General features: G+C 43.4%; 1 protein-coding gene across 1 annotated transcript; it reads right to left on the reverse strand.

Annotated features, from left to right (window-relative positions):
• Positions 1-278: 278 nt before the first annotated feature.
• Positions 279-20,740, reverse strand: LOC147437371 (calcium-dependent protein kinase 7-like). Its single transcript, XM_086486915.1, has 10 exons — positions 19,361-20,740; positions 19,126-19,249; positions 18,904-19,047; positions 18,641-18,793; positions 18,430-18,545; positions 18,179-18,346; positions 2,764-2,997; positions 2,466-2,633; positions 1,678-1,750; positions 279-721 (listed from the first exon to the last, which is right to left on the reverse strand). The coding sequence occupies exons 1-10, from the start codon at positions 19,865-19,867 to the stop codon at positions 672-674; spliced, it is 1,737 nt and encodes a 578-aa protein (XP_086343041.1). The 5' UTR covers positions 19,868-20,740; the 3' UTR covers positions 279-671.
• Positions 20,741-25,398: the final 4,658 nt, after the last annotated feature.

The raw sequence follows: 25,398 nt of genomic DNA on the forward strand, positions 1-25,398 counted from the left end.
AGGAAATGATACCTGAGGGGTGTGTTTATTCAAGGGATAACACGCCCCCCCCCCCCCCCCCCCCCCCAAAAAAAAAAAAAAAAACCCACGGGCCGCCCCATCCTACACGCCCCCAAACCAACCAAAAAAAAAAACCAACAACAACAAAAGGCTTTAACTTGACTCAAAATGCCAATGCCTTATCACTTGGCTAGGACATCTTGATAGCGATAAGCATCCTTGAAAGCATTTATAACCATCAGATAAACACTAGAGACCACATTTACAGGTAATTTACTTTTTGGTACACAATTCTCTTTGAGTCACATTCGGTTCGCGGGAAGTTAACTCATGGTTTAATTTGTGATAGGGTGACGGACATCCAATCTCGCAGCGTCACCTATTTGGCATCATTGATCCCACCTGACATGTGAAGTATGAGGCCTTGCAAGGGGATGGATGGACCCTTCAGAAATGCCTAAGACAGTGCATAAGACTAGTACCTACTGGCTCTACTCTATTCCAAATTCATTAAATGTCATTCTGGTTCCAACTTCCAATCAACAGCAACTCTTCGGATTCTCCACGAGAACCCATGTGTGTTCGAGGAGGGATCAGATGCTCCATAGAAGAAGAATCGTTCTGAGAGTTTCGAGCCTTCACAACCTAAGGTTCAATCTTCCTTAAGGAATTTAAGAGACTTTCCCCCCAATAAAAATGAATTGGGGGCACCTACTACTGCCTGAAAGTAAATACCTTATCATTGATAGGGTAATCAATTCGATAACACAAGTTGCAACTGGCATTCACCCAAAAAACAGAAAAAGCAAAAAAATTCTTCAATGTTTTCTCCAATTAAAATTCCATGTAAAAAAAGTGCAAAGACAGGTAGATCCTTCAATCTTTGATAACAAGAACTAAAAGTTGCACTGAATACCTGGCTCCGGCCACAGCATCAAAGAGAAGCACATGCGAGGCACTCTCCAACCCATTGGGGATCAAATGGATGTGCAAGGGTTATAAAACGGACTGCCAATGATAGACTAATTCAACTACACGTAGTTTCAAGGCTCATGCATGCAACCATGGTGTTAGCGAAGGCAAAGCCCCCCCATCTACCTCTGTTGGCACAAATACAACTTCAACATGTGCTCTCTACACACAAAGACCCTGTCTACTCTCTTTCTTTCCCTCAAATCCAGTCACACTGATGGAGCTGAACACAAGCACTCTTGAGTCCAATGAGTAGGTAGGCACTCACGCCCTAGACTAGGCAAAGTCTTGCGATAGCGTATGCCCGTGGTGTGTTGGCTCAATCTTAGTAAGACTTTTCATGGCTCCAAAGCACACGGAGTGCATAACCTAGCAAGAACTAGGGTGAAGGAGCCAATTGCAATAAAGAAACGCATACATCCCTCCAATAGGACGAAAATTTGGAATGTGCTTGGAATGTGTCCACTTGTGATTTGCTAAAAAAGTGTACTATTTCTAGGGCTTGAGTGTCTCTAATCTCCAAGGAGCCTCAAAACTGAATTTTCTCATAAAGAGCATCCGGATAGAATCTAGAAAATATCAAACTCAGTATTATCTAATCTGTTCACGACAAATTTGATGCGATCCAAAGATGATTAGATATGCAAACAAAAGAAAGAAAGACAAGGTACAAAAACTTCAGAGCTTGCAAAAGAGAAAGCTCACCGTTATTGCAATTAAAGGGAGATGTGTCCCTTTTTATATGGGCCAAACTTGCCACTCCTCCACTCTTGACCGTCTTTAGCATGCGAGGCACAATTAAAGAATGGAAATTGCGCCAGATGCCTTCAATGACCAAGACATTTCTGCCTTTCTTCAAGTCACTTCTTTTAATTTTCTTTGGCCTTTTGCACTTGGATTGGACTCACAACCATGGGCTCGTTTGCCCGTCTATCATGTCCTGCATCTCTGGTATTGCTTCTACCACGGCTCTCGTAGAGGCTCAGGCAAAGCGGCAGGTAACACATTGCAGCTTGCCCTCAGGATGTCATACAAAATTAGGGGAAGCACCAACAAAGTATGAAACCAAAAACGAGCAGATCATAAACAAGATAAATTGCACAACACCAGCAGGACACAAATGTATTGCACATGCATACAACAAATGCACAAGGCAGAATACATGCGTTTTATTCTTACTTTACAATGTTACAAGCATACTGAATTTACAAGAGCTATGGTGTTGTTATTTGCTGCGATAAGCTATCACTTATGCTATTTTCCTGGACTTTCCTTTTAATCTATGCTTATGAGTTTTTCCTCTTGACTATCATTCCTTTACTCGCGTCTGTCTCATATGAGCGGTGCCTCAAACTAAAGTATAAGTGTGGTTACAACTAGAACCATGACCAAGTAATAGCATCACCAAACAGCTGGAAGGAGTCACCTGCATAGCCAACATTGGCCAATACCAACCTTCCTAACAAAACATGTCAATTTGTGTCGTTCTCCACCTGAAGTTGAGTTGTATTGTTCTGCTCTTGCTGTTGAAGACAGCCGTCTTGCATCAACTTGATACTCAAACTAGTAAACCTTCCTCGAGAATAATGTCGAGAAGCCTTTCTCCAGTCTGTGCCCGTGCGCATCATGCTGGCAAACTCTTCATAACTAATTTGGCCATCCTGCATCACAGACAAGTTCCCCACAAAAGTTTTCAAATATGCTACTTTCACTAAAAGAAAACGTAAGTTCCAAAAACGTTCTCTCTTGTAATTTGAAAATGTGGAAGAATCTGAGCAAAGAATGGCGCACCTTATCCACATCTACCTCGTTCATTATGTCCGTTATGAACTCTGTGCCATCCTCGGAGGGCAACTCATCGCTTAAGGCTTGTTTGAGTTCATCAAAATCAATGAACCCATTCTCATCTAAGTCAAAATGAGAGAAGGCTTTGTGCAAGTATTCGTCATTATCCATTCGTTGTAGATGAACAGTCAAAGCAGCAAACTTTGGATAATCAATGGTCCCTTTGTTATCAACACCAGCCTGTAGCACCAACATCACTGTATTATTATTTAGATAAACAATTTTTCTAGCAGCAGCATACCAAAACCTCAAATCCAAAAAACTGAAAGTTCAAAATTGCTAAACTTGGTTGTGCTCCCTCTCCCACTCCTTAAGCTTATAAGCTTAAATTTCATTAAATTATATCTACTCTATATCTCTTGCTCTAAAATACGCCCCAATAACTTATCAAAACTCTCTCTTCTCTCTCTCTCTCTCTCTCTCTCTCTCTCTCTCTCTCTCTCTCTCTCATAGAGGTGTAAGTCTCTACAGAATCATACCGATAACTATGCTTGGTTGCTAAAGAGCACAATTTACAAGAATGTAAATCTAATGCCAATATTAGATGCCCTCAGATAACAAAAAAAGTAAACCCAGTGTCTTAAACCTTTGGCTTTATTGGTTGTGTAGCTCAGAATGGACACGCTTATTCTGACACACGTTTTTGAAACTAAGAAGCAAAAAAATCCTGAATTTACTACCTTTGCATAACAGGCATAGAAGTATGTCTAATCAATCATGATTCCATAAGCACAAGAACACATGTCCAATTATGTAATCTTTCAATCGGAAAGACAAAATATATTATCTTTCTTTAATTGATGGGTTGATATGCAAAGGTTGGTGACATTACACATGGCAAAACACATCCCAACATGAGAAAACTACCTCACTTCAGCTGGGCATAGCCACAAAACAACCCTCACTCCCTATCACCTGTCACTTAGAGATACCGGGACCACCTGGATGGAACCAAAGAGATGCCCAAACTCTTAACAAAAGAATCAATCTAAAAGTGAGAGTGTATACACCATCGGATGGTGCACCACCCTCACCCAACACAACACCAAGGCTACTTCCATCTCTATAATATACGGATGAAACTTTGGCAAGAAGAAATGAACAAGTGGTTGCTCTAGAGGAAGTCCCGCGTTTGGAGCATACCACTTGTTACATTCCCCTTGGACCCGAATTGGTTCTTGATCAAAGGGTCAGGCGGTATTGAAAGGCTTCTTACCTCGAGTATTTGATCAAGTGGAAGCATTGACCCAAGTTGAGCGCTACCTGGAAATCGATAAGATTGTTAAAGAGTTGTTTCCTCGATTTTATAACCAAGGATATTGCTAAGAACAGCAATTAAAAATAATGGCAGGAGTGTTACGTCCCCACACATTAGGATGGGGGTGCCTCAACTTGTCTGGCCAAGTGTCACAAAAGACGGAAGTGTAAACTGACTTTTAAATGCAATTCATATACTCAAGAGAATTGGAGAGAGAGAGAGAGAGAGAGAGAGAGAGAGAGAGAGAGAGAGAGAGAGAGAACTTGACACATCATTGGGGACCAGAAGATGGGTTGTCCCCCTCCCCCCCCCCATAAAGAGAATATCTTTATTACTAAGGGAGAATCTTTACAAGCACAGGAACGGGGCTAGCGCCCGTCCTCTATGCTTTCTTGTTGTTTTGTTGCTTCTAACTGAGAGAGAGAGAGAGAGAGAGAGAGAGAGAGAGAGAGAGAGAGAGAGAGAGAACTACTCTCTACCTGCTAAGGGGATTTTTCCCTCTTCTGTGATATTTTGGAAGCTCTCGCAAGCGAGAGTCTATCTGCCACAAACCTTCTCGGAAGCTCTCAATTAAGAGAGTCTAGCTTCCGCTAATTGGTCACCTTCATACTTAGTCATTCCTGCAATAAACGCAAGGGAGAAACACGCAAAACGCACACATATGCTTGCTGTAATTTTCTACGCATAACCTGAAATTGTTACTTGTGCACGTTCCAATGCGGAAATGGAGGCCTTTTTCACGATGGAATTACACCAAACTTTGCGTATACGTAGGGTAGGTAGAGAAGAATGAAATTCTATAAGTGCTCTGCTGAAATTCACCCTAATAGAGGTGATTAGGGGCTGAAAACAGAGAATTTACAGCCACACCACTCGAGAAAGAGAGCGTAGGCTGCAACTTTTCGCGAAAAAACATCTACAGAATGTGGCTATGGTTGTGAGAGCCCTTGTTCTAAACTATGGGAGCTCAAAGCTACCACATACGTCCAAGGGGTTGCTCTCAAGCTTCAATGGAGAGCTCCATCGTGTAGAGCATACTCACATTTGGGGGGGTAGGTGCACTGCCAACCTCTCAAGTGAGAGAGGGGCTGCTCTCTTATAGCCTGCAGGAAGAGGGGGAGCTGGCAGCGAGAGAGAGAGAGAGAGAGAGAGAGAGAGAGAGAGAGAGAGAGGTTCCAGGATGGAAAGTCAGTCGACTTTTCGAGCTCGGCTAATGTCGAGATTGCTTTTTAAGTTTGAATTTTGTTTGAGAACTTGTTTGGTGATCTTGTCTGGAATGGATGGTATCTGTTTTGAACCTGTTTTGGTGCCAATTTGAAATGTTTGACTCTGGTTTTAGTACTGGTTTCATTGATTGGTGATTGTACTCCTGGGTGGAGTAGTGAAAAATGTTGTTTTGGGGGGTACCCACTTCCACATCTCGCAGAGATCATACATGTAACAAACTGCTGACGTGTCTACCTACTGAAGAACGGAGCTACCGACCGAGGGGCCTAAACCCTAGAAGAAGCAGACGCAATAACAGATTTCTGAAAATAGCGTAGCTGCTGATGACATGGCAGATTTCTGAAAATTGCGTTGGCATGATGACGTGGTAGGCTGTACGGATTTTCGCGTTTTGCGTTGGCTGATGATGTGGAAGGCTGTACAGATTTCCGTAAATTATGCTAGCAGCTTTTGGCTTTGCTTTTTGGACCAAAAGCTTTTGAGTTTTGAAAGCTTTTCACTGTAAGTGCTTTTCAAGCCAAGGGCCTTTAAATATGAGGTTAGGGATCATTCTTTGGCATGCTTCTTGGAGAAGGTGCAGAGTCTGGAGTACCGGCTTGTACTGTGTTGATGCAATATAAAGAAATACTGAAAGAGGCGCCAAGGTTTGAGGCCAATACTCTCTAGGGTGGAATTCCGCCACTCCGTGTCGCCTGTCATCTCTCTCTCTCTCAGTTCAATTGTTAATGAAATGCTAAAAGTCTGTTCGGTCTGTTCTTTTTTATTGGCACGTGGTGCCCATCTTGTGACAGTGGTATCAGAGCATCAGGCGTGTGCTTTTTTGAAAGCATACCGGTCCTACAAAAGAGGAGACAGAGCTACTGGAATTTTATTCGAGGTATCTTCGCCATCCAAAATCTTACAGTGAAAAGCCTTCAAAACTTAAACTGCTGTTTTGTAAGCGTGCCAAGTCCTTGGAAGCGTGCGGCTTGGTAGCTATAGACATCTGCATGGTACTGTGTCTGAGAAAAACAACAGCTCGAATGTAAGATTTGTTTCGAGCTGCTGTTTTTCTCAGACACAGTACCATGCAGATGTCTATAGCTACCAAGCCGCACGCTTCCAAGGACTTGGCAAGCTTTCAATAAAATTTTTGCCCGAAGTTATATGGTTTCTAACATCTTCCTTCAAAGTGCAACTTCTGGCAGAGTGGGGTATCCTGAAATGCTTGCCATGGAAACCCTAGCAGATTATAACTTTAAGTTTCTCGACATCTCCCAGTAGATATCTCTTCACGATCGGATGACCTTGGAGGTCCAGTGCGATTGCTTACCATCGTCGCCAAAGAAACACTGTGCTCGGCTACGACCCTATGGAATGAACCTAACCCTAATTTTTTTGGTACCGGTTTCAAGATGGAAAGTCAATCGACTTTTCGATCTCGACTGATGTCGAGATTGCTTTTTAAGTTTGAAATCTGTTTGTTCTCCAAGAAGCATGCCAGAGAATGAACCCTAGCCTCATATTTGAAGGCCCTTGGCCTAAAAAGCAGTTTACATGAAAAGCTTTCAAACTCAAAAGCTTCTGGTCCAAAAAGCAATGCCAAAAGCTGCCAGCATAAATCACGGAAATCCGTACAACCTGCCACGTCATCATGCCTACGAAATTTTCGGAAATCAGCCACGCTGTTGCAGTTTTAGGGTTAGGGTTTCCAGAATTAGGGTTTGCAGGTTTTAGGGTTAGGGTTTTTAAAAATAGGGTTTCCAAAATTAGGGTTTCAAAAATTAGGGTTTTCAGAATTAGGGTTTCAGCAATTAGGGTTTCAACAGTTAGGGTTTTTGGCAAAAATTAGGGTTAGGGTTTTTCTACTCTCGGGCAACCACGTCATCACTTTGTGACACTTCTTCTGTTACTTGTTCTTCTTAGGGTTTTAGGCTCCTCGCCACATCTGTAAGTTGGCTCCATTCTTTAGGCTTTGACACATCAGCAGTTTGTTACATCTCCCCTTCTTGAAAGAGAGTAATCGTCCTCGATTACAGCATATCTGCAAAACAACTCAAGTTAGCTCAAAAATTTCCGAGGGTCATTCGGAGGGACATTCCGAGGGACAATCAGTTTGCTCTTTTTATTAAGGAGTTAGCTTCTCCTTTCTGTTGTTTTGATCAAGGAGTTAGCTTCTCCTTTCTGCTCTTTTGATCAAGGAGTTAGCTTCTCCTTTCGTCCAGATCGGAACTCTTGATATTCCAGCGTAGTCAAATTAGCCATCACACCCAGACCATACTGATCTTCCAAGACACTAAAATTACATACCCAGCTAATCTCATCCAATTAGGAATATTCAGTAATTGGCACATCACAATGCAACACAAATGCTTACATATGCATGTTACAAGACACAACAAACAGCGCCGCTGAGCACTCCCCCGAGATAAACGGTCTGCGGTATGAAGCTACTCAACGACTATCTCGTCACTCCCCCCGCAAATAACCTAAAAAGGTACGGGCCATGAGCTCAAAGGACTGTACAACCAAACACTCCCCAGACCGCAGTCTGCGTCGCTTGGAGGTTCAAGCATACAACCAAACGCTCCCCAGGCATCGGCCTGCGTCGTTCCGAGGTTCAAACAATACCAAAATAGTATTTCTCACTTCTCCACTTGGGAGTAAAAATCACCAATCAATGAAACCAGTATTGAAACCAGAGTCAAACATTTCAAACCGGCACCAAAACAGGTTCAAATCAGATACCATCCATTTCAAACAGATTCTAAACAGGATCACCAAACAAGATCAAACAGAACTCAAACTTAAAAAGCAATCTCGACATCAGTCGAGCTCGAAGAGTCGACTTACTTTCCATCTTGAAACCTACACCAAAAATTAGGGTTAGGTTCCTTCCATGAGATCGTAGCCGAGCACAACATGGTCCGTCAGCTCTTCGACAAACAGTGTTGCTTTGGCAGCAATGGTAGTCCCAAGATAGCAATCGCACTAAACCTCCAAGGTCATCTGCTCGTGAAGAGACATCTACTGGGAGATGTCGAGAAACTTCAAGTTATAATCTGCTAGGATTTCCATGGCAAGCATTTCAGGATACCCCACTCAGCCAAAAGTTGCACTCCAAAGGAAGATGTCAGAAAACTTCGGACAAATTTTTTCTTGAAAGCTTGCCAAGTACTTGGAGTGTGCAGCTTGGTAGCTATAGACATCAACATCTACATGGTACTGTCTCTGAGAAAAACAACAGCTCGAAACAACTCTTGGATCCTTCTCTTGCAAGTGATCTTAATGGCTTATGTCCTGTAAGACATGAGCGGTGAAGACGGGAGCGCGCCCGATGCGCGATGAGGTAAGGGTAGGAGTGGCTAATAAGTCTGGGCTGGAGAGCGAAGATACCTCGAATAAAATTCCAAAAGCTCCGTCTGCTCTTTTGTAGGACCGGTATGCTTTCAGAAAAGCAGACGCCTGATGCTCTGATACCACTCACACAAGGTGGGCACCACGTGCCAATAGAAAAGAACAGACTGAACAGACTTTTAGCACTTCAATAACAACTGAACTGAAAGAGAGAGACAACACGCGACACGAGGTGGCAGAATTCCACCCTAGAGAGTATTGGCCCCAAACCTTGGCGCCGCTTTCGGTATTTCTTTATATTGCATCATCAAAGTACAAGCCAGTACTCCAAACTCTGCACCTTCTCCAAGAAGCATGCCAGAGAATGAGCCCTAGCCTCATATTTAAAGGCCCTTGGCCTAAAAAGCAGTTTACATGAAAAGCTTTCAAACTCAAAAGCTTCTGGTCCAAAAAGCAATGCCAAAAGCTTCAACGTAAATCACGGAAATCCGTACAGTTGCCACGTCATCATGCCATAGCAATTTTCGGAAATCAGCCACGCTGTTGCAGTTTTAGGGTTAGGGTTTCCACAATTAGGGTTTGCAGGTTTTAGGGTTAGGGTTTTAAAAATTAGGGTTTCCAAAATTAGGGTTTCAGCAATTAGGATTTTCAGAATTAGGGTTTCAGCAATTAGGGTTTTTGGAATTAGGGTTTCAGCAATTAGGGTTTCTAGCAAAAATTAGGGTTAGGGTTTTTCTACTCTCGGGCAACCACGTCATCACTTTGTGACACTTCTTCTATTACTTGTTCTTCTTAGGGTTTTAGGCTCCTCGGCCACATCTGTAAGTTGGCTCCATTCTTTAGGCTTTGACACGTCAGCAGTTTGTTACAAAAGTCACTCAAAAAAATAATAAGTGAAAAATGTCAAAAATAGGGAAAATAGGCTAAATGCACTTGAAAATTCCTATGAAGGATTCTGATGGATTCTGATGGGAATGCTTGTGATCATGTTGTGTGCAACCAGAGGATATGCATCTACACTAAGTGACTGGGCATACACGGTCTACGAATAGACTCACAAAAGTGCTAGATCACTTCTAATCTAGACTGACTGGACTAACTGAACCCTTGTCGTGCTGTACCTTGTCCACGGACACATAGGGTTGGATGTGTCACGTGACATCCCCTCCTTTTCAAAGTGAGGTATTGGTACCGAACAGTTTGGCGTCGAGGGAGATCGCCAATAGCATCTGGTATCCTGGAAGGGACTCTTCGCCGGCCCACTTTGATGTGTGGGTCGTGCAGTACTTGAACTTCATAAAGGTCTGCAACGATTGCTTCTTTGGGCCACGCCGAAAGCGACACAGAGTCTCGTGTGGCTTCTTCAATGCTTCAACTTCGTCGAGAGTCATGCTTCTTTCTTCTTCAAGAATCTCCATGGCTGAAAATTCCTGAAACCATTTCCAACACAAAACCATGAACATACCTATTCCATGTAAAGTGACTGGAAAAAATCTCGTCTTCCTCAAAGACTGTGCACGCAATGTAGATGAACAAATAGACGGAGTGCCAAACCGTTCACCACACACACGCAAACAATGAGATTGAATCTTTCTCTTCTGATCTGAAGCAATCAACTGTGGCAATTCACAACAAAAATGCCCATGCTTGGTGCTCATACTTTTATGTGCTCTTTCTACAAATGTGTCATGCTAAGGAAGAGACATGGAATGTGACTTCCTTGAATGCATACTTTTCAGCTTTTCATGAAAAATCCGCATACATTCGTGCTCATTCATGAGTGAAACGTGCTCAACGTACAATATCCCTTGCCTAGTAAAAGGGATCACATAAAGACGCTGACTAAAATACAGGAAACGATCACGAATGAAACACTCGAACAATGCGTGCGTATCATCATGCGAACACATAATACTTCCTGCGAGCGTTCTTGAGACCTAGGCTCGAGATCCAAGATCGGTTCTTCGGAATCTATCGAATCGGGGATCTGTGGACCTCGACTCTAAAGCCAAGATCGATTCTTCGTGATTAATCGAATCTGTAATGATGTTAGCTTCGCTAGAAAAAGCATCAACTAACACATCTTCCTTGTGAACAATCACTAAGGGTCTTTCCAAGCTGAATCTGATGGTCTTTCCGGGCTGAATCTGCTACTCCTTAGGGCTGATTAGGCAGATGCTTCATCGTTGAAAACGCTGCCTAAATCTGTCAAAAATGCTAGGTCAGAACTGATGTCAAAAATGCTAGGTTGCTGAGCTTTGCAAAAACGCTAGCTGATGGGGATCTGTGGCGATGATGTTGATGCAAAACGCTAAGCCTGAGCTTGCTTCTGGCGATGATCTGCTGATGAGAAAACGCTAGGGCAAGGGTCTGATGGCGATGGCTAATTGCTGGAGAAAACGCCAATGGGGGGAGGTCCTTCTTGCTTGGAGGGGGAAACCGCCAAGGTGTCTTGTTGAGAAGTTGCCTGTTGAGCTTCGCTCCTATTGCCTCTTTTGCCATTTAGTGCTAGTCTAGGTTTGCTTATATACAAACTTACTCAATTTGCCCTACCTACTTTCCAACAAAAGTCACTTAAAAAAATAATAAGTGAAAAATGTCAAAAATAGGGAAAATAGGCTAAATGCACTGGAAAATTCCCCTGAAGTTCTGATGGATTCTGATGGGAATGCTTATGATCATGCTGTGTGCAACCAAAGGATATGCATCTACACTAAGTGACTGGGCATGCACGGTCTACGAATAGACTCACAAAAGTGCCAGATCACTTCTAATCTACAAAAGTCACTTAAAAAAATAATAAGTGAAAAATGTCAAAAATAGGGAAAATAGGCTAAATGCATTGGAAAATTCCCCTGAAGTTCGGATGGATTCTGACGAGAATGCTTATGATCATGCTGTGTGCAACCAAAGGATATGCATCTACACTAAGTGACTAGGCATGCACGGTCTACGAATAGACTCACAAAAGTGCCAGATCACTTCTAATCTAGACTGACTGGACTGACTGGACCCTTGTCGTATTGTAGCTTGTCCACGGACACATAGGGTTGGATGTGTCACGTGACACAGTTCTTGTGCTCTTTCGCATACAGTGTCATACCAAGGAAGAGACATGAAATGTGAATTCCTTGGGTGCAAACATTTCATCTTTTCATGAGTAATCCGCATACATCCGTGCTCATTCATGAGTGAATCGTGCTCAGTGTACAATATGTCATGCCTATGAAAAGGGATCACATAAGGACGGTGACTAAAATACAGGAAAGTATCATGAATGAAACACTCGAACAATGCATGCTGACTAATCATTCGAATACATAATACTTCCTGTGGAGGTTCTTTGGACCTGGACTCGAGAGCCAAGATCGGTTCTTCGTGATTGATCAAATCTGCAATGAGGTTAGCTTCACTAGAAAAAGTATCAAATAAACCATCCTCCTTGTGAACAATCACAATTTCTTCCTGCAAATCATCATGCTCGTCTATAATCACATCTTGATCATGCTTATCCTTATCATGCAATTCATCATGCTTATCATTATCAAGCAAATAATGTGTGTCATGCTTTGGAAAAGAAGAGACTGAGAGAGTCTCCTTCTGAAACCGGCCTGTTCAATCCAAAAAGGGCGGTAGACTTTACTTCAAACCTTGATTTAGCTTTCACCCATTATTAGTCGTCTATTATACCTGCGCTATAGTGACACAAGAGAGGGGAATGGGATACAGATGCTAGAATGCACCTGTATGAGAAGACCGACACCAGATTGGCCCCTAACTTAGGCGCCCCTTTCGTTATTTCTTTATTGTTGAAAAGAGGGAATAAACGCTGTGGTTCTTTCCAAGCTGCCCCGCACAACCTTGGCTGAATTTTGACTCTTCTCGCCTGATTTTGGCATCATAACTGTACTAGAACCCTTTACGGTCAGTATTCCCACGCATTGAATGACTTTCCCGACGCATACGAGCACTTTGCAAAACCTGGCGAGAATCTGCAGCACGCTGAATTCTCTGTTTTCAGCCCTGAAAATGCGCCAGATCGAATGTACAGCGGTCCCCTTGCGTCCCCCAACCTCCTGGGGGTATTAGGGTCCGTTTAGGGCCAAAACCCTAAACCTGCAAAAATACACAGCAGGCTGTAATTTACTGTTTCGGGCTCCGTTTCGCGTGCCGGTCGCATCCTTAGCAAGTCCTCGAGCTCCCGCACCTGTAGGGCTACTTGCCCTTTGAATCGGACGAGATTTCTAGCGTGAAACCTCTCCGAATTCACCTGTACCTGCGAGGGGATTAGCCGCTAGCTAATCCAGTACATGTGCAAGAGGCTCTTGCCTCGGCAATCGCGCATGAACCCACACAATTGTACATTGGTCAAATGAAGAGCCCACTAGTGGGGCATAACATACTGCCAAAGGGGAGAGAGAGGACAGTGCGTAGCATGCAGGGCATCACTCCTGGCACCGCACTGTGCATAAGAGGGAAAGCAAGCACTCCATAGCTCTTAACCTGTGACAAAAGCTGCAAATGAGCCTCTCCTAGCTTAAAATTCAGCGCCACTTCTTGTTGCATGAGGAAAGTGCACCAGAAGGTGCCACTTGGCACATTTACAAGCATTTTCCCGTTTCGGGGTTGCCGCCTAAAAATCTCCCAACCGGTTGCCCAGTTGACTTCACGGCAGAGTAAGAAAATGTTCTCCTTGTCATTCCGGACGTAATGACGCAAACACATTTTCAGGTCCCAAAATAGCACTTCCCTAAATTTTAGGAGATGCTGCCATTGTATCTTTCTAGGTCATCCGACCCCCTTTGTACACTGCGGCCACATCCAGAACTGAAATGTAGACTTTGTAGCAAAGGATTCCACTTTGGCTAGTCAATGACCCCACTTGGCTAACCATAGTCCTTGTCCAACCTTAGTGCTCTCTTACCCTCAGGCCTGGACTCCCTCTGGACAGTTCCACACTAGCTATGCAATGCAGGACAGTTAGATTTCCCGAGGGGTGTTTCCAAAAAGTGAAAGTAAATAGATAATAAGAAAGAAATCAACAAAAAGGATAGATAGTAGTCACACGCTGGTGACACCTTCTCATGATTCTCTTGCATCTGTGCCTGCAGATGAGAAAAGAGTCGCAACAACCCTTTTATGTGTTGGTCGTTCATCGCTTTCCTGCTTTGTTCTCGCGATCCATTTCTGCTTTTCTTTCTTCGTGCTCACACGCTATGACCGCCATTCTTTCGTCATAGTTACGCTCTATGGCTGCCATTCTTTCTGTTGTTCTTCCTTTGCGTTCTAACTTCCTGTCCATCATCATCTTGTCGAAAGCCTCCATAGGATTTTGTGCAATCCTTGGCGTAGAAGGGGAAGGGAGAGGGTCGGAAAAACCTCCCAGTGGGGGAAACTCTTCTTTGCCACTCCAATGCTCACCACCTCCATGCGAAGTATCCATTCCGGTTTGGGTGATGACCATCCACTGAAGTCTTGGGTTCTTAAGTTCACGAGGAACTTGGGTTCTTGTGGGTCTTGGGTTCTTGGGTTCTTGAGGGTCTTGAGTTCTTGAGGTTCTTGAGGGTCTTGAGGTTCTTGAGGTTCTTCTTTAGCTTGCAATCTATGTTAGAGAAGGATCTTCTCTTTTTTCTTTACCCGAGCTCTTCTCTTTTCCGCGGGCGCACCCCTTGGCGGCCTTGCGCTCACATCAAGGTTGCTTTTTCCCACCTGACGTCGATTGATCGGCCGCTAAGTGCACGGTCTGCTCTCAATGAGTGAAAAGAGGCGCAAGGGGAGGTTGGACAAGCCCTTCTTTCTTGGGTTTCCTGTCACTCTTCAAAAACACGATTAGGAATCGACACACCCAAGTGGACTTGGGTTACGTGTGACCTCACCAAACAAAAAAAATTATGTGGTTCTTTCCTTGAGTGATACAAACACTGCCAAAGCTCTAATACCAATGTAAGGTGCTGCGGAAGTGAATGTTGAACTTTGCTCAAGATGAGTGCTCCAAACTGAGGGTTCCTTTTACTTACGAAAGGGAGAGCCTTCCGTTCCTTTAGTGAGAGTGTGCAAATGATCACAAACAAAGTGGAAAACACTGTGAATGAAGGTACTAAGACTCAGAGAGAGAGAGAGAGAAGAATACGACACCAGAATGTTGTCAAACCCTCCTCTGAAGGCCCCATTCTCTATGGCGAGAGCGGTCTACTATTGATTGCACAAATCTCTACAATGCAATGGACTTGCCGACGATGTCAACGAAGATGAGGACGATATCGAGACGGGCTGAAATCTGAAAACACCAATGGCTGAAATCTGCAAATCTTGTATCTGCTGAATTCTAACTCTATGTCGATGACGACGGGCTGAAAACGCAGATGCTGAAATCTGTGTTTTCCGGGCTGAATCTGCAAACTTCGGTGGATCTGACCGTGTGGCGAAGATCTGCTGTAGGAAGGTGAGATCTGCGAGGTTTGGGACTTCTATTGCGATGTGTGTGCTGAAAACTGAAAATGTTGATGCGGAGGGGCTAAATGTCACCGGAAACTGCAAAACGCTAGGCTGATTTGGGCTCTGCTGCAAAAAACGCTATGGCTTCTGCTGGGTCTGCTAATGTCGGGCTTGATCTGCAACTACAAACACTGGGCTGAATCTGGACTTGTAGAAAACGCTAGCTGTCCTTGGCTGAAAACGCTGAGTCTTCTTGCCAGGGGGGTCCTGCTTGAGAAGGTGCATTGTTGGATGTCAGGTCCCTGCTGCCTCTTCTGCCAGAAAGTGCTATCGCTAGGTTTCTTATGTACTTGACTTGCTAATTTGCCCTACCTAGTTTCCAACAAAAGTCACTTAAAAATAATAAGTAAAAATTGGCTAAAATAGGGAAAATAGGTCTATGCACTGTAAAAATGCTCCCAATGGGTTCTGATGGTAATCTGATGATCATGTTGTGTGCAACCAGAGGATATGCATCTATTCTAAGTGCCTGGACATGCACAGTCTGCGAACAGACTCACAAAAGTGCCAGAACACTTCATAAGCTAGGCTGACTGAACTGAACTGAACCCATGTCATGAAGTAGCTTGTCCACGTACACGTAGGGTTAGATGTGCACATGACAATCTGGATCTTGAGGATACATCTCACCAAAAGATTCTAGTTCCTCATGATAGTAATTGTCAATGCAGCGACCTTACGACGTCTGGAGAGCGCATTTGCGACGGTATTCTTGTTTTCAGAAGTGTGTAGAATCTGAAAATGAAACATTGAAAGAAAGTTGGCCCATCTCATCTGCTTTCCAGATAACTTTCTCTCTATGAGAAAGTAGCAAATACTTTGATGATCTGCCTTAATTACAGTCAACTCCTGAAAGATAATGTTTCTATATGAAAAGAGCGTGAATTACAGCCAATAGCTCTTTCTCCTAAATGGACGCATACAACTCTGCATCCTAAAGGCGTCGGCTTTCATAAGCTATGGCGTGACCATCTTGGTTCAAAACTACTCCAACACAATCTTCGAATGCATCGCAATACACCTCGAAAGGTTTGCGAGGATCAGGGACAGTGAGGACAAGTCCGTGACTAAGTAAATACTTAAGCTTGATTTTGTCGAGGTCCCCAATGGAATGAAATCCGCTTCTTCGTCAAATCATGGAGAGGACCAGCTATGGCGGCAAAAGCTCGGATGAAATGCCGACAATAGGAACAGAGACCGAGAAAACTTTGAACTTCATGTATTGTAGTTGGCGTAGACCATTCTACAATTGCTTAAATCTTATCAGGGTTCATTCTCACCTGATTGTGAGATACTATATGGCCCACGTAATCCAGTTCTTTTAAAAAGAATTCACTTTACTAGACATTCACAAACAACTTGTGTTTGCGTAATTCTTCAAACACTATTGCAAGATGTTTGTAATGTTCTTGTTCTGTCTTTGAGAAGATTAAGACGTCATCGAAGTTTACCCTTGTAAATCTTGTATATGAATGAAAAATTCTATCCATCATTCACTTGAATGTTGCTGGTGCATTAGTGAGTCCAAAAGGCATCACTAAGAATTCATACAACCCGTTGTTCTAAATGAAGTCTTATGCACATCCTGAGGAGCAATGCGGATTTGATGATATCCGCTCTTCGAGGCTATACGACTAAAGCCATTTGCTCCTTGTAACTATCAAGAATGTCATCAATCCGAGGGATGGGGAATCAATTGTTGATTGTGATCTTGTTTAGAGATCTATAATCTATGCACATACGGAATGTGTTGTCCTTTTTCTGTATTAAGAGGACAGGTGAACAATATGGAGAAGTACTAGGCCTTATTAAACCCTTCTCCAAGAGTTCATTAACCTGTTGGAGGATCTCCTCTTGCTGCATTAAACTGACTCTATAAGGGGGCTGATTTGGAGGGGAACTTCCTAGGATCAAATCAATCGTATGATCCTCAGGTCGAGAAGGTGGAAGTTCATTTGGAGGTTTATCTGCAAAACAATCTTTAAAACTTTCTAACAACTTAATTCTATTTTTCTCTAAAGGTGAAGAAGTGTCCAAAACTTAGCTCCAGATCAGCATCGACTAGAGAACCTGGTGGTCAACTCAATGTCATACTAGAAGCTAAATTGTGGAGTTTTATTCAAGATCAAAGTATGATGCCATCAGTGATCATATAGTGAAGAGCGCCAAGATTGAGGGGAAAACTATGTTGGCCATTCTAATGTAACAGTTTGCCCAAAGAACAGACTCCCCTGCATTTGTTGCAATGTTCACTTAACATTTCAAATCATTGAGTTTCATCGTGATTTTGTGGTCCATAAGTTGAATGGCTGTGATGTACTTCTAGGCATTAAATGATTTATAAAGTCCAATCCTAGGAAACTAACGATATATTTCTTTGGAAGCATTTTTATCAACCTGTGGTGATTCAGAGCATTCTTGAAGACACATACACATGTTATCTTCACTTGCAGTTTCGACAAACAATGAAGCGTGAGACAAAAAGTCTCAATGAACCATCAGTTTGTCAAGAGGAGACCCAAGCAAAATCCATAGGTGTTGAGAATGTTCCGTGGTAAGTCGATCTCTAGTTGCACTTCTAACTTGGTTGCACATCGATACAAATTTCATCAGGGGCCGCTCGTGGCTCAACAGGAGCAGCGAACCACTGCCATCGGTTGGGGAAGCCTTAACTTTAGCAGGAAGGAATCAGGGATGTCACGTGCACATGGGCTCAATGTGCCACGTGGACGTGATAATAACTCAAACTTCAAATTTACAATAGGAAACAAGGGAAGACATGTAGGTCAGGGCACAAAATTCTTTTTCGTTTTGTTGTCCTTCGATTGTAAGGGCGAATGTGGCTACTTGGTAAATAGCTGAGAGAGAGAGAGAGAGAGAGAGAGAGAGAGAGAGAGAGTTTCTTGTAGCCACAGGAAAATGCTGGACTAGGACAGTACCTTAGCAACCAGATTTCCACATGCTCAAGCTGTTGTAAAACAATAACATAAACCTGCGATTCACAACTCTTGAACTCGCTTGGAGAAAGAAATCAAGCACGCGTACCGTCTCCATTAATTGTTGAATTTCATTGTCAGCCAGCTGAGAACCAATCTTGTGAAGACCTGCCTTAAACTCCTCAGATGTCAACATGCCAGTCTTGTTTACATCCATCGTGTTAAATAAATCCTTGAGCCCATCTACTTCTTCACCAGATAACAAGTCTGCGATCACCTGCAAGTCAAACCCTCAAAATGAGATTGGAAAGTATGCAGCACCAAATGGAGCTTAAAAAAATCTTGAACTGGGTATCATACATGTAATGCCTTCTTCTTTAGTTTGTTCATTGCTGAAAACTGCTTCAGCCTCGATCTCACGGCATCACCAAGGGAAACTTCAGGAGCATGCTTGGCATTTTGTATCCAAGGATGATCTGCATAACGCATTTGAAAGACAGATAAATACAATTTGCTTTGATGTCATAGGATCCAAACCTTATGTATCAAGTCCATCAGAAGATAATGATACCGAGGACTTGCTGGGCAGTCAACCGACGCTTTGGATCAGGCTCCAACATCTGCTGGACCAGTGACTTTGCCCTATCAGAAACCACAGGCCATGGATCCCTTTTGAAATCTATTACACCGCGAAGAATAGCTTGCGCAACTCCTTGCTCCGTCTCTACAATGCATTAGAGTCAGAGAAGAACAAGATTACAGGAAAAAAAAGGGTAGTTGAGCGATACCACTAAATGTTTTAGAGTGTAGAAGAAGATAAATGCAGCAAGTTACCTGCCCAAAAAGGAGGAACGCCACACAAAAGTATGTACAGAATCACACCAACACTCCATACATCAATCTCTGGCCCATAGCTTCTCTTCAAAACTTCTGGCGCCATATAATATGGGCTACCAACAATTTCATCAAATGTGTCTCCTACATAAACCCATTTTCATCACCATTTAACAAGTGCTAATATGCACAATATTGCAGTAAAGAGTGCAGCATGTATACCAGGCTTGAAGAAAATAGACAGGCCAAAATCAATGGCCTTAAGAGGTGAATTCTCCTTCTTATTCAGAAAAAGAAAATTCTCAGGTTTCAGATCTCTGTGCATCACACCATTTACATGGCAAGCCTACACAACCAGCAAAACCCCAATATTACCAATGCAAAATAAAACTAACTCTTTGCAGCCAGCGCTACTTCTGCAATTGGAACTTCAAGGCACAATGGCCAAAACCAGTACCTGCACAACTTCTATGATGGTGCGAGTTACATTTGCAGCTGCTCTTTCATGATAATGTCCACGAGCTACAATGCGATCAAACAGCTCGCCTCCTTCACAAAGCTCCATCACCAGATGGACTGCATTCTCATCTTCATACACACTCTTAAGGCCAATGAGATGGGGATGAGGAGGCAAGTGATGCATGATAACAACTTCTCTCCTCACATCCTCAATGTCCACACGAGTCTTCAACTTCCGCTTAGAGATAGACTTGCAGGCGAGCTTTTCCTGTGTTTCTCTATCGGTACATAGATACGTAATACCAAACTCACCACGACCTAGCTCTTTACCTAGTGCATACTTTTCTGTAATTCTTTCTCCATCCCTGACAGAAATGCCGCCTGGGAGATTCTTCAGCACACTTTTTTGAGAAAGTGCAGGGACATTGAACCCATTTCCTGCATAAGGATTCTTTCTTTTATCCTTATTCACAGAGGGTGCTGATGAACTACAGCAGTTGCCCATGCTTCTGTATTTGCATCAAAGGATCCCTACAAGATCCTAGGCTTGCGGTTTGTACAAAAAGGCATGCTGGAAACAGGTAATGGCAGTCTATGTAACATACTAAACTGCACCAGTAGTCGGCACGACAATAAGGCTAACCATGAGGCCAACCTTTGGGCTGAGCAATATTTGAAGCAGGCTGTTGAAACAGGCTGTGACGGTTTCATTTCCTTTTAGCATCAACGTTGCTTGGACACTCTAATAAAACCCCAAATTTCTGCTGCAACCGAAAGAAGAAATGAATCAAGCCTAACACTGCTTCAATCAACAGCCTTTATCAAAGCTGTGAATTACACCACTAACAAGCTTCCATTGCTATGAGCCCAAAAAATGAGATTGGGTTGTGATAGGACATCAAATGAACAGCAACTCCTGCGTAGTGAAATTTGCAAACAGCTTCACCCTGCGACCTTATAAGGATACAGCCTTGTGATGCTGCAACAGGCACCCCCGATTCTGCAGCAAAGGAAGTGCATCTCTCGTAACAGTACTCAAAAATCTACCTGGGCACGAGTATGGCAAAATACAAGCACGGCCGCCCGAAGATCGCGTAAGACTTTGCAGAACCTTAACGGGCGCTTAAGCTCAAAGGCACTCACTATTGCTCGTTGATGGGACAGACCGACATTTTCAAACTGAAGATCTTCAAGCTTTTGGGTATGTGCGTGCGTGTTTGTGAGAGAGAGAGAGGGAGGGAGGAAGGGAGGGAGGGGAGAGAGCACAGGACTCAGGAGCTGTAGTTGGTGCAAATTTCTGGAAGCTGCATGCGTGCGGGACTGAAAGAATGAAGCAGCGATGAATATTAAGAAACTCTCACTTTCCAGTCTGCTAAATTTTTTCCTGTTCCAAGGTCCTGCCTTCGTAAGCACGGAACATGAACACGTCAAAAGTTCAATTCATTGCTCGTTTTGGAAGAAAAGATTGCAAAACAAGGGAAGATAGGGCCAGTTCACATGGTGCCAAGGTTTGCAACTGATGGCCAACCAGTTATGAACAAATTATGTTCCCATGAGAAGTTGCATGCAGAAAACGGGCAACTTGTACGCAATTGTTTGTAGGGCGGCTCCTAGGCGAGGAGGTGGAGCGGATAGGCAACTACAGTAAACGACAAAGAAGATTTTTGCACGACCTTGTGTTTTACTATAAGCAAAAGTAGCGAAGCTTATTTTAAGTAAATAGCTTACATTGTTTGCGCTTCTGGAGGCCTCCACGTGAACAACCAAAGCTTGGTTGCTGGTTCACAACAAGTGCGCAATCTCTCTCCCACGTGAACTAGCTCATATAGTCCTCCACATGCGGAGTAGGCTTCCATGTTGGCCTAGGATCAACATTTTATCCGCCAATCTTCGACATATGACATGAATGTTCATCTTTGGCGGGTGTCACACTAGGACGGGGAAGAGTTGGTCATGTCGAGGTGGCCATCAGCAATTTGATGAATAAAAAGTGAACTTGGCCTCCATCGCATGTCCAAGGGGCAGTCTCACTCCCTTGCACAACTTCTCATGGGCAAAGGCCATTTGCAAAGGTGCCACAGAAAAACAAGCAACCGATTTCAAACTTTAACATCTAGTGCCAGACATGCACGCTTAAACATTTGACAAACTATAATTCGCCTATAGGAGGTGGTTAGCTTGTATAGGAAATTCCGAATGTGATAATGATTTGGTTGGCCGGAGAGTTGGCCGGAGACAAAGAGAGATTGGGGCATGTGCATGGGCCACCTCCATGGTAAAAGCTGTAACAAGTAAGAATAGTGGGAAAGCTCTGAATATCGCTAAACACACATGCACTCGCGTGCATGCACACAGACGCAAAAAAGAGAAAGAAAGAGAGTAAAGTAGGCATAGAGATTAGATTGGTGTCACGGTTATAGATAGACGTTGTGTATGCCCACTAGAAAGCCACTCAAAAAAAACAAGCTATGCCTCCCAGGCTAAAGCTCATGAATGTTAGCAAGATCCTCTTTATGTGTAACTTCATCTTCCGAGATATGGAAGGGCCCAGTTCTTCCTTATTCTTCCATGTCCATCCTTTGGAGAACTATGAAGACATCATTTGCATGTATGTGTTGTGAGGCTATAGCCAATTGAGACGTGTGAAACTTCTTTCTCACATTATTTTTTGATAAGGTATAGCTCACAATGGTTGGCCTTAAGAGTCTCATATTTTGTCTTGCTTTGTTGATGAATGGAAAGGGAGCTACCCACCATATAATCCACTAGGGAATGTAAAGGAAACTGCCCACCATGTGACCTTGAAAGATCCCTTCAAGAAAAGGATAGAGCCCTTGCCCAATCCCACGTCTTGCATCTTCATGTTCTTGCTTTTGTGGTTGTTAATGGACTCTTGTTAGTTCTTGATGTGTTTGTCACAAGTGCTACTTTACAAGGAAAGAGGAAGCCCTTGATTGAGTGCTTGTTGTAAGACAATTGTAAAGATTGCAAGGTAGTCTCGTTTTTAATGCACACAGAGTAACTTTATGTCCCTTGCATAAAGTTCATGTATCTATTATTAGCTAATTAAATCGTTTTCATTGCTTTGACCCTAGCACCCTTTTTCGGAGTTTTCTCATGTATCTCCTCTTATGCCCCTTGTTATTACACTAATACATGACAAGGAGGATAGAGCCAGTTGTAAGTTGATTGCTCTTAATTGGGGAGACCCTACTCTGAGGCTAATATCATTTCAGCTCGATGAGAGGCTCCTACCCCACTAGGTGCTCCTTTGCTATGAAATGAGTGTAGGATGTGGATGGACAAGGGCATGATTGATGTGAAAGAGATTTTGTTTTTGTTTAGAAATCGATATTGCCGACAAAAACATAAAGTTAAATAAAGGTTTCTTAGAGTCGAATCTCTTGCTAGGTATTATTGGAATTAGTGGCATTTAATTTAATACACTTTTTTTATTTTGATATTAGTGAAACTTCGGAGATAACTTTCATAATCCTAGAAGTCATCTATCGATAAATACTTGTCACTCATTGGAGTTTAATCCTAGAAGAGAGAGAGAGAGAGAGAGAGAGAGAGAGAGAGAGAGAGATTTTCATGCAAAAAGAGATTTTGCAGGTGTTAGGTAGTCACCAACTGGACCATTGAGAGAGAGAGAGAGAGAGAGAGAGAGAGAGAGAATCCTATTAGATCCTCGTCTTTCCTAATTTTTTACAATCATGTGTACATATTTGCTTACTTTTTGCAAGACTAAGAATTTAAGTTCACACTGAAAAGTGCAATTCTTTTTATTTAAAAAGGGAACTCAACATCCTTCAATCAGTGGCTTTAAAATTTCAAGTAAATGTAGTGTGACAATATGATAACGACTTAACACCTTCAATTTCACTAAAAAATTTATTCCATGCAAGGGACCAACACCCGGGTCTTATGTTTGTTGCTTCTGCCATTCAATCATGAACAAAAGCATTAGAAGCAAGAAAAAAAGAAGGGAAGGCGGTTTTTAGTTGCCACTTTCCCAAAAGAAATGAAAAGGATGGGCAAAGTGAAGGAACAAGAGTGTGGAAAAAGGAGAGTCTCTGCCATACACTTTTCACATGATGATGGATGCCCAGACAAGAGGAGAAGCATGAATGATAATGATTAGGTGAGGAGTCATTAAGGCAGGCTTGCTGGAGTTAAGCGGGGAATGAGAGTCATAGGGAGTAGGTCCAAATGAGTGCCTCCAATCGCATGTCATTTTGTTGTGTTTTAATATGAAATTGAACTGCCCATTATACACACACGATCACAAATGCTTATATCTACTAACATAATATGGCGGAGGGAGTGACCCTTTACATGTGTCACGTTCTGTGAGATGAAGGCTATAAGCCAAAGTGGGGGAGTGAAAAAGAGAGAGAGATCTCAAAGGGGGCGTGAAGGAGAGAGAGAGGCCGCCGAAGGCGGTCGGCGGTACTCGTGTTAAGAAGGACGGAGGCCCGCACTTAAACAACAAGATGAAAGGTGGACATTGACAATAAAATAAAATAACAAGTGATAAAATCCCGAGGCCTGTTCTTCGAAGAGCATGATGCATGGCAAGCATGCTATCATAGGAGCTTTTATATTCACTATCTATGTCTGGGATTAAATGTAAATAGTGTAGTGGGCTTAAGAATAGATAGGAAAGAGTTACCAATTGGGAATATCACTCTTACCACAAATCTTTGACAATGCTCTCCCTTCAGCAACACCCCAACTCATCCCTTGACCAACAGATAAGCAACCACGACAGCGTCCAGACATAGTGGGTCTACTTTGAAATTATTCATTAATTTCTCCTGAATATTCCATTCACGTTAATTTTCTTAAGCTTTCACACCACAAGGGTTGCTCCCACTATGGTTGTCTCTAAGCACTATGGCGTTCACGACAAAACTGCAAGCTGCAGCCATAGCCATCACCATCTGCCCCCACCTTGATAGCCAACACTTGTTGCCTATGCTTGCCTCTGAGCATTACAACAACCTCCCAAGGTGCCACTTTTACCTAAAAAGCGTGCAGTACTACCGAGAGAGAGAGAGAGAGAGAGAGAGAGAGAGAGAGAGATTCAATGTTGCATGGTCTACATCCCCCTCCTCCCCCCCTCGTCGGTATGTAACAGCGAGCATTGAGCTAAACCTGGCTCCACAACACTCCTCGCTGCCTCATCCTATCCCCCTTCGGCCTCACAAACACCAGCGTCTGTCTTGCACCAACCTACCCCCTAAACATCGAGTCCACTTCAGGCAGTGAGGCTTCGCCTTGCAACGATCACGGAACCCGCTTCCCTTGATTCACCACCTGCAAAAATGTTTGCGCACGTAGTCGCATGGCAGAAAACAAATGACAAAGAGAGAGAGAGAGAGAGAGAGAGAGAGTCGCAACCATGCCTTGGCCTTTGTTCACTGCTACGTGCGCAATGGCTTCCAGCTGTCGCAAAAAATCTCTCCCCCTTCCGTCCACGTCTCTCTTCCCCTGCACGTGCCCTGTCGCCCCCTTTTTTCCAAAGGCAACAAGATCTCATGAGATTCGCCTTCTTACGACCACTTTGTAAAATCATAGGGACATATTGGTAACACTTAAAAGAAATTCTATTAGTGCTATAGACTCCTCCGAATATACCCCTCCCACCAAAAATCCAAAGGCACTTCCTGCCTCGATCTACACGCAGTCATCTCCACCTTCATGCCCCTCTTGCCTATGTGGCTCTTCACAGGCGCCGCTGGGCGTTGGGCACATGAGAGAGAGAGAGAGAGAGAGAGAGAGAGAGAGAGAGAGAGAGAGAGAGAGAGAGAGAGAGAGAGAGAGAGAGAGTTGTCGCCAGCACAGAGCTCCGAGAGTCCCTCATGATCAGCTCTCCTCTAACAACCTCAGTGTGAGAAACAACTTGAGTGGAGCGCAGGAGAGAAGTTGGTTGCCCCTCCAGACTCTGGCATGCATCCAAACGTAAGGCAGGCAGAGGCTAAGAGAGAAGGGGGGAGAGAGAGAGAGAGTCGCTACAAGAGCATGCAAACT

This window comes from Adiantum capillus-veneris, chromosome 17 (assembly GCF_014529385.1).
Source record: "Adiantum capillus-veneris isolate H3 chromosome 17, ASM1452938v2, whole genome shotgun sequence".
Classification (NCBI taxonomy): domain Eukaryota; kingdom Viridiplantae; phylum Streptophyta; class Polypodiopsida; order Polypodiales; family Pteridaceae; genus Adiantum; species Adiantum capillus-veneris.

Excerpts from the sequence above, each read along its gene's own strand:
- LOC147437371 (XM_086486915.1), bottom strand. The coding sequence starts at position 19,867 with ATGGGCAACTGCTGTAGTTCATCAGCACCCTCTGTGAATAAGGATAAA. Across the intron at positions 19,250-19,360 it reads CCATCATAGAAGTTGTGCAG|GCTTGCCATGTAAATGGTGT; the intron begins GTACTGGTTTTG and ends CTGGTTGTGTAG. Across the intron at positions 2,998-18,178 it reads TTCAACAATTAATGGAGACG|GCTGGTGTTGATAACAAAGG; the intron begins GTACGCGTGCTT and ends TTGGTGCTACAG.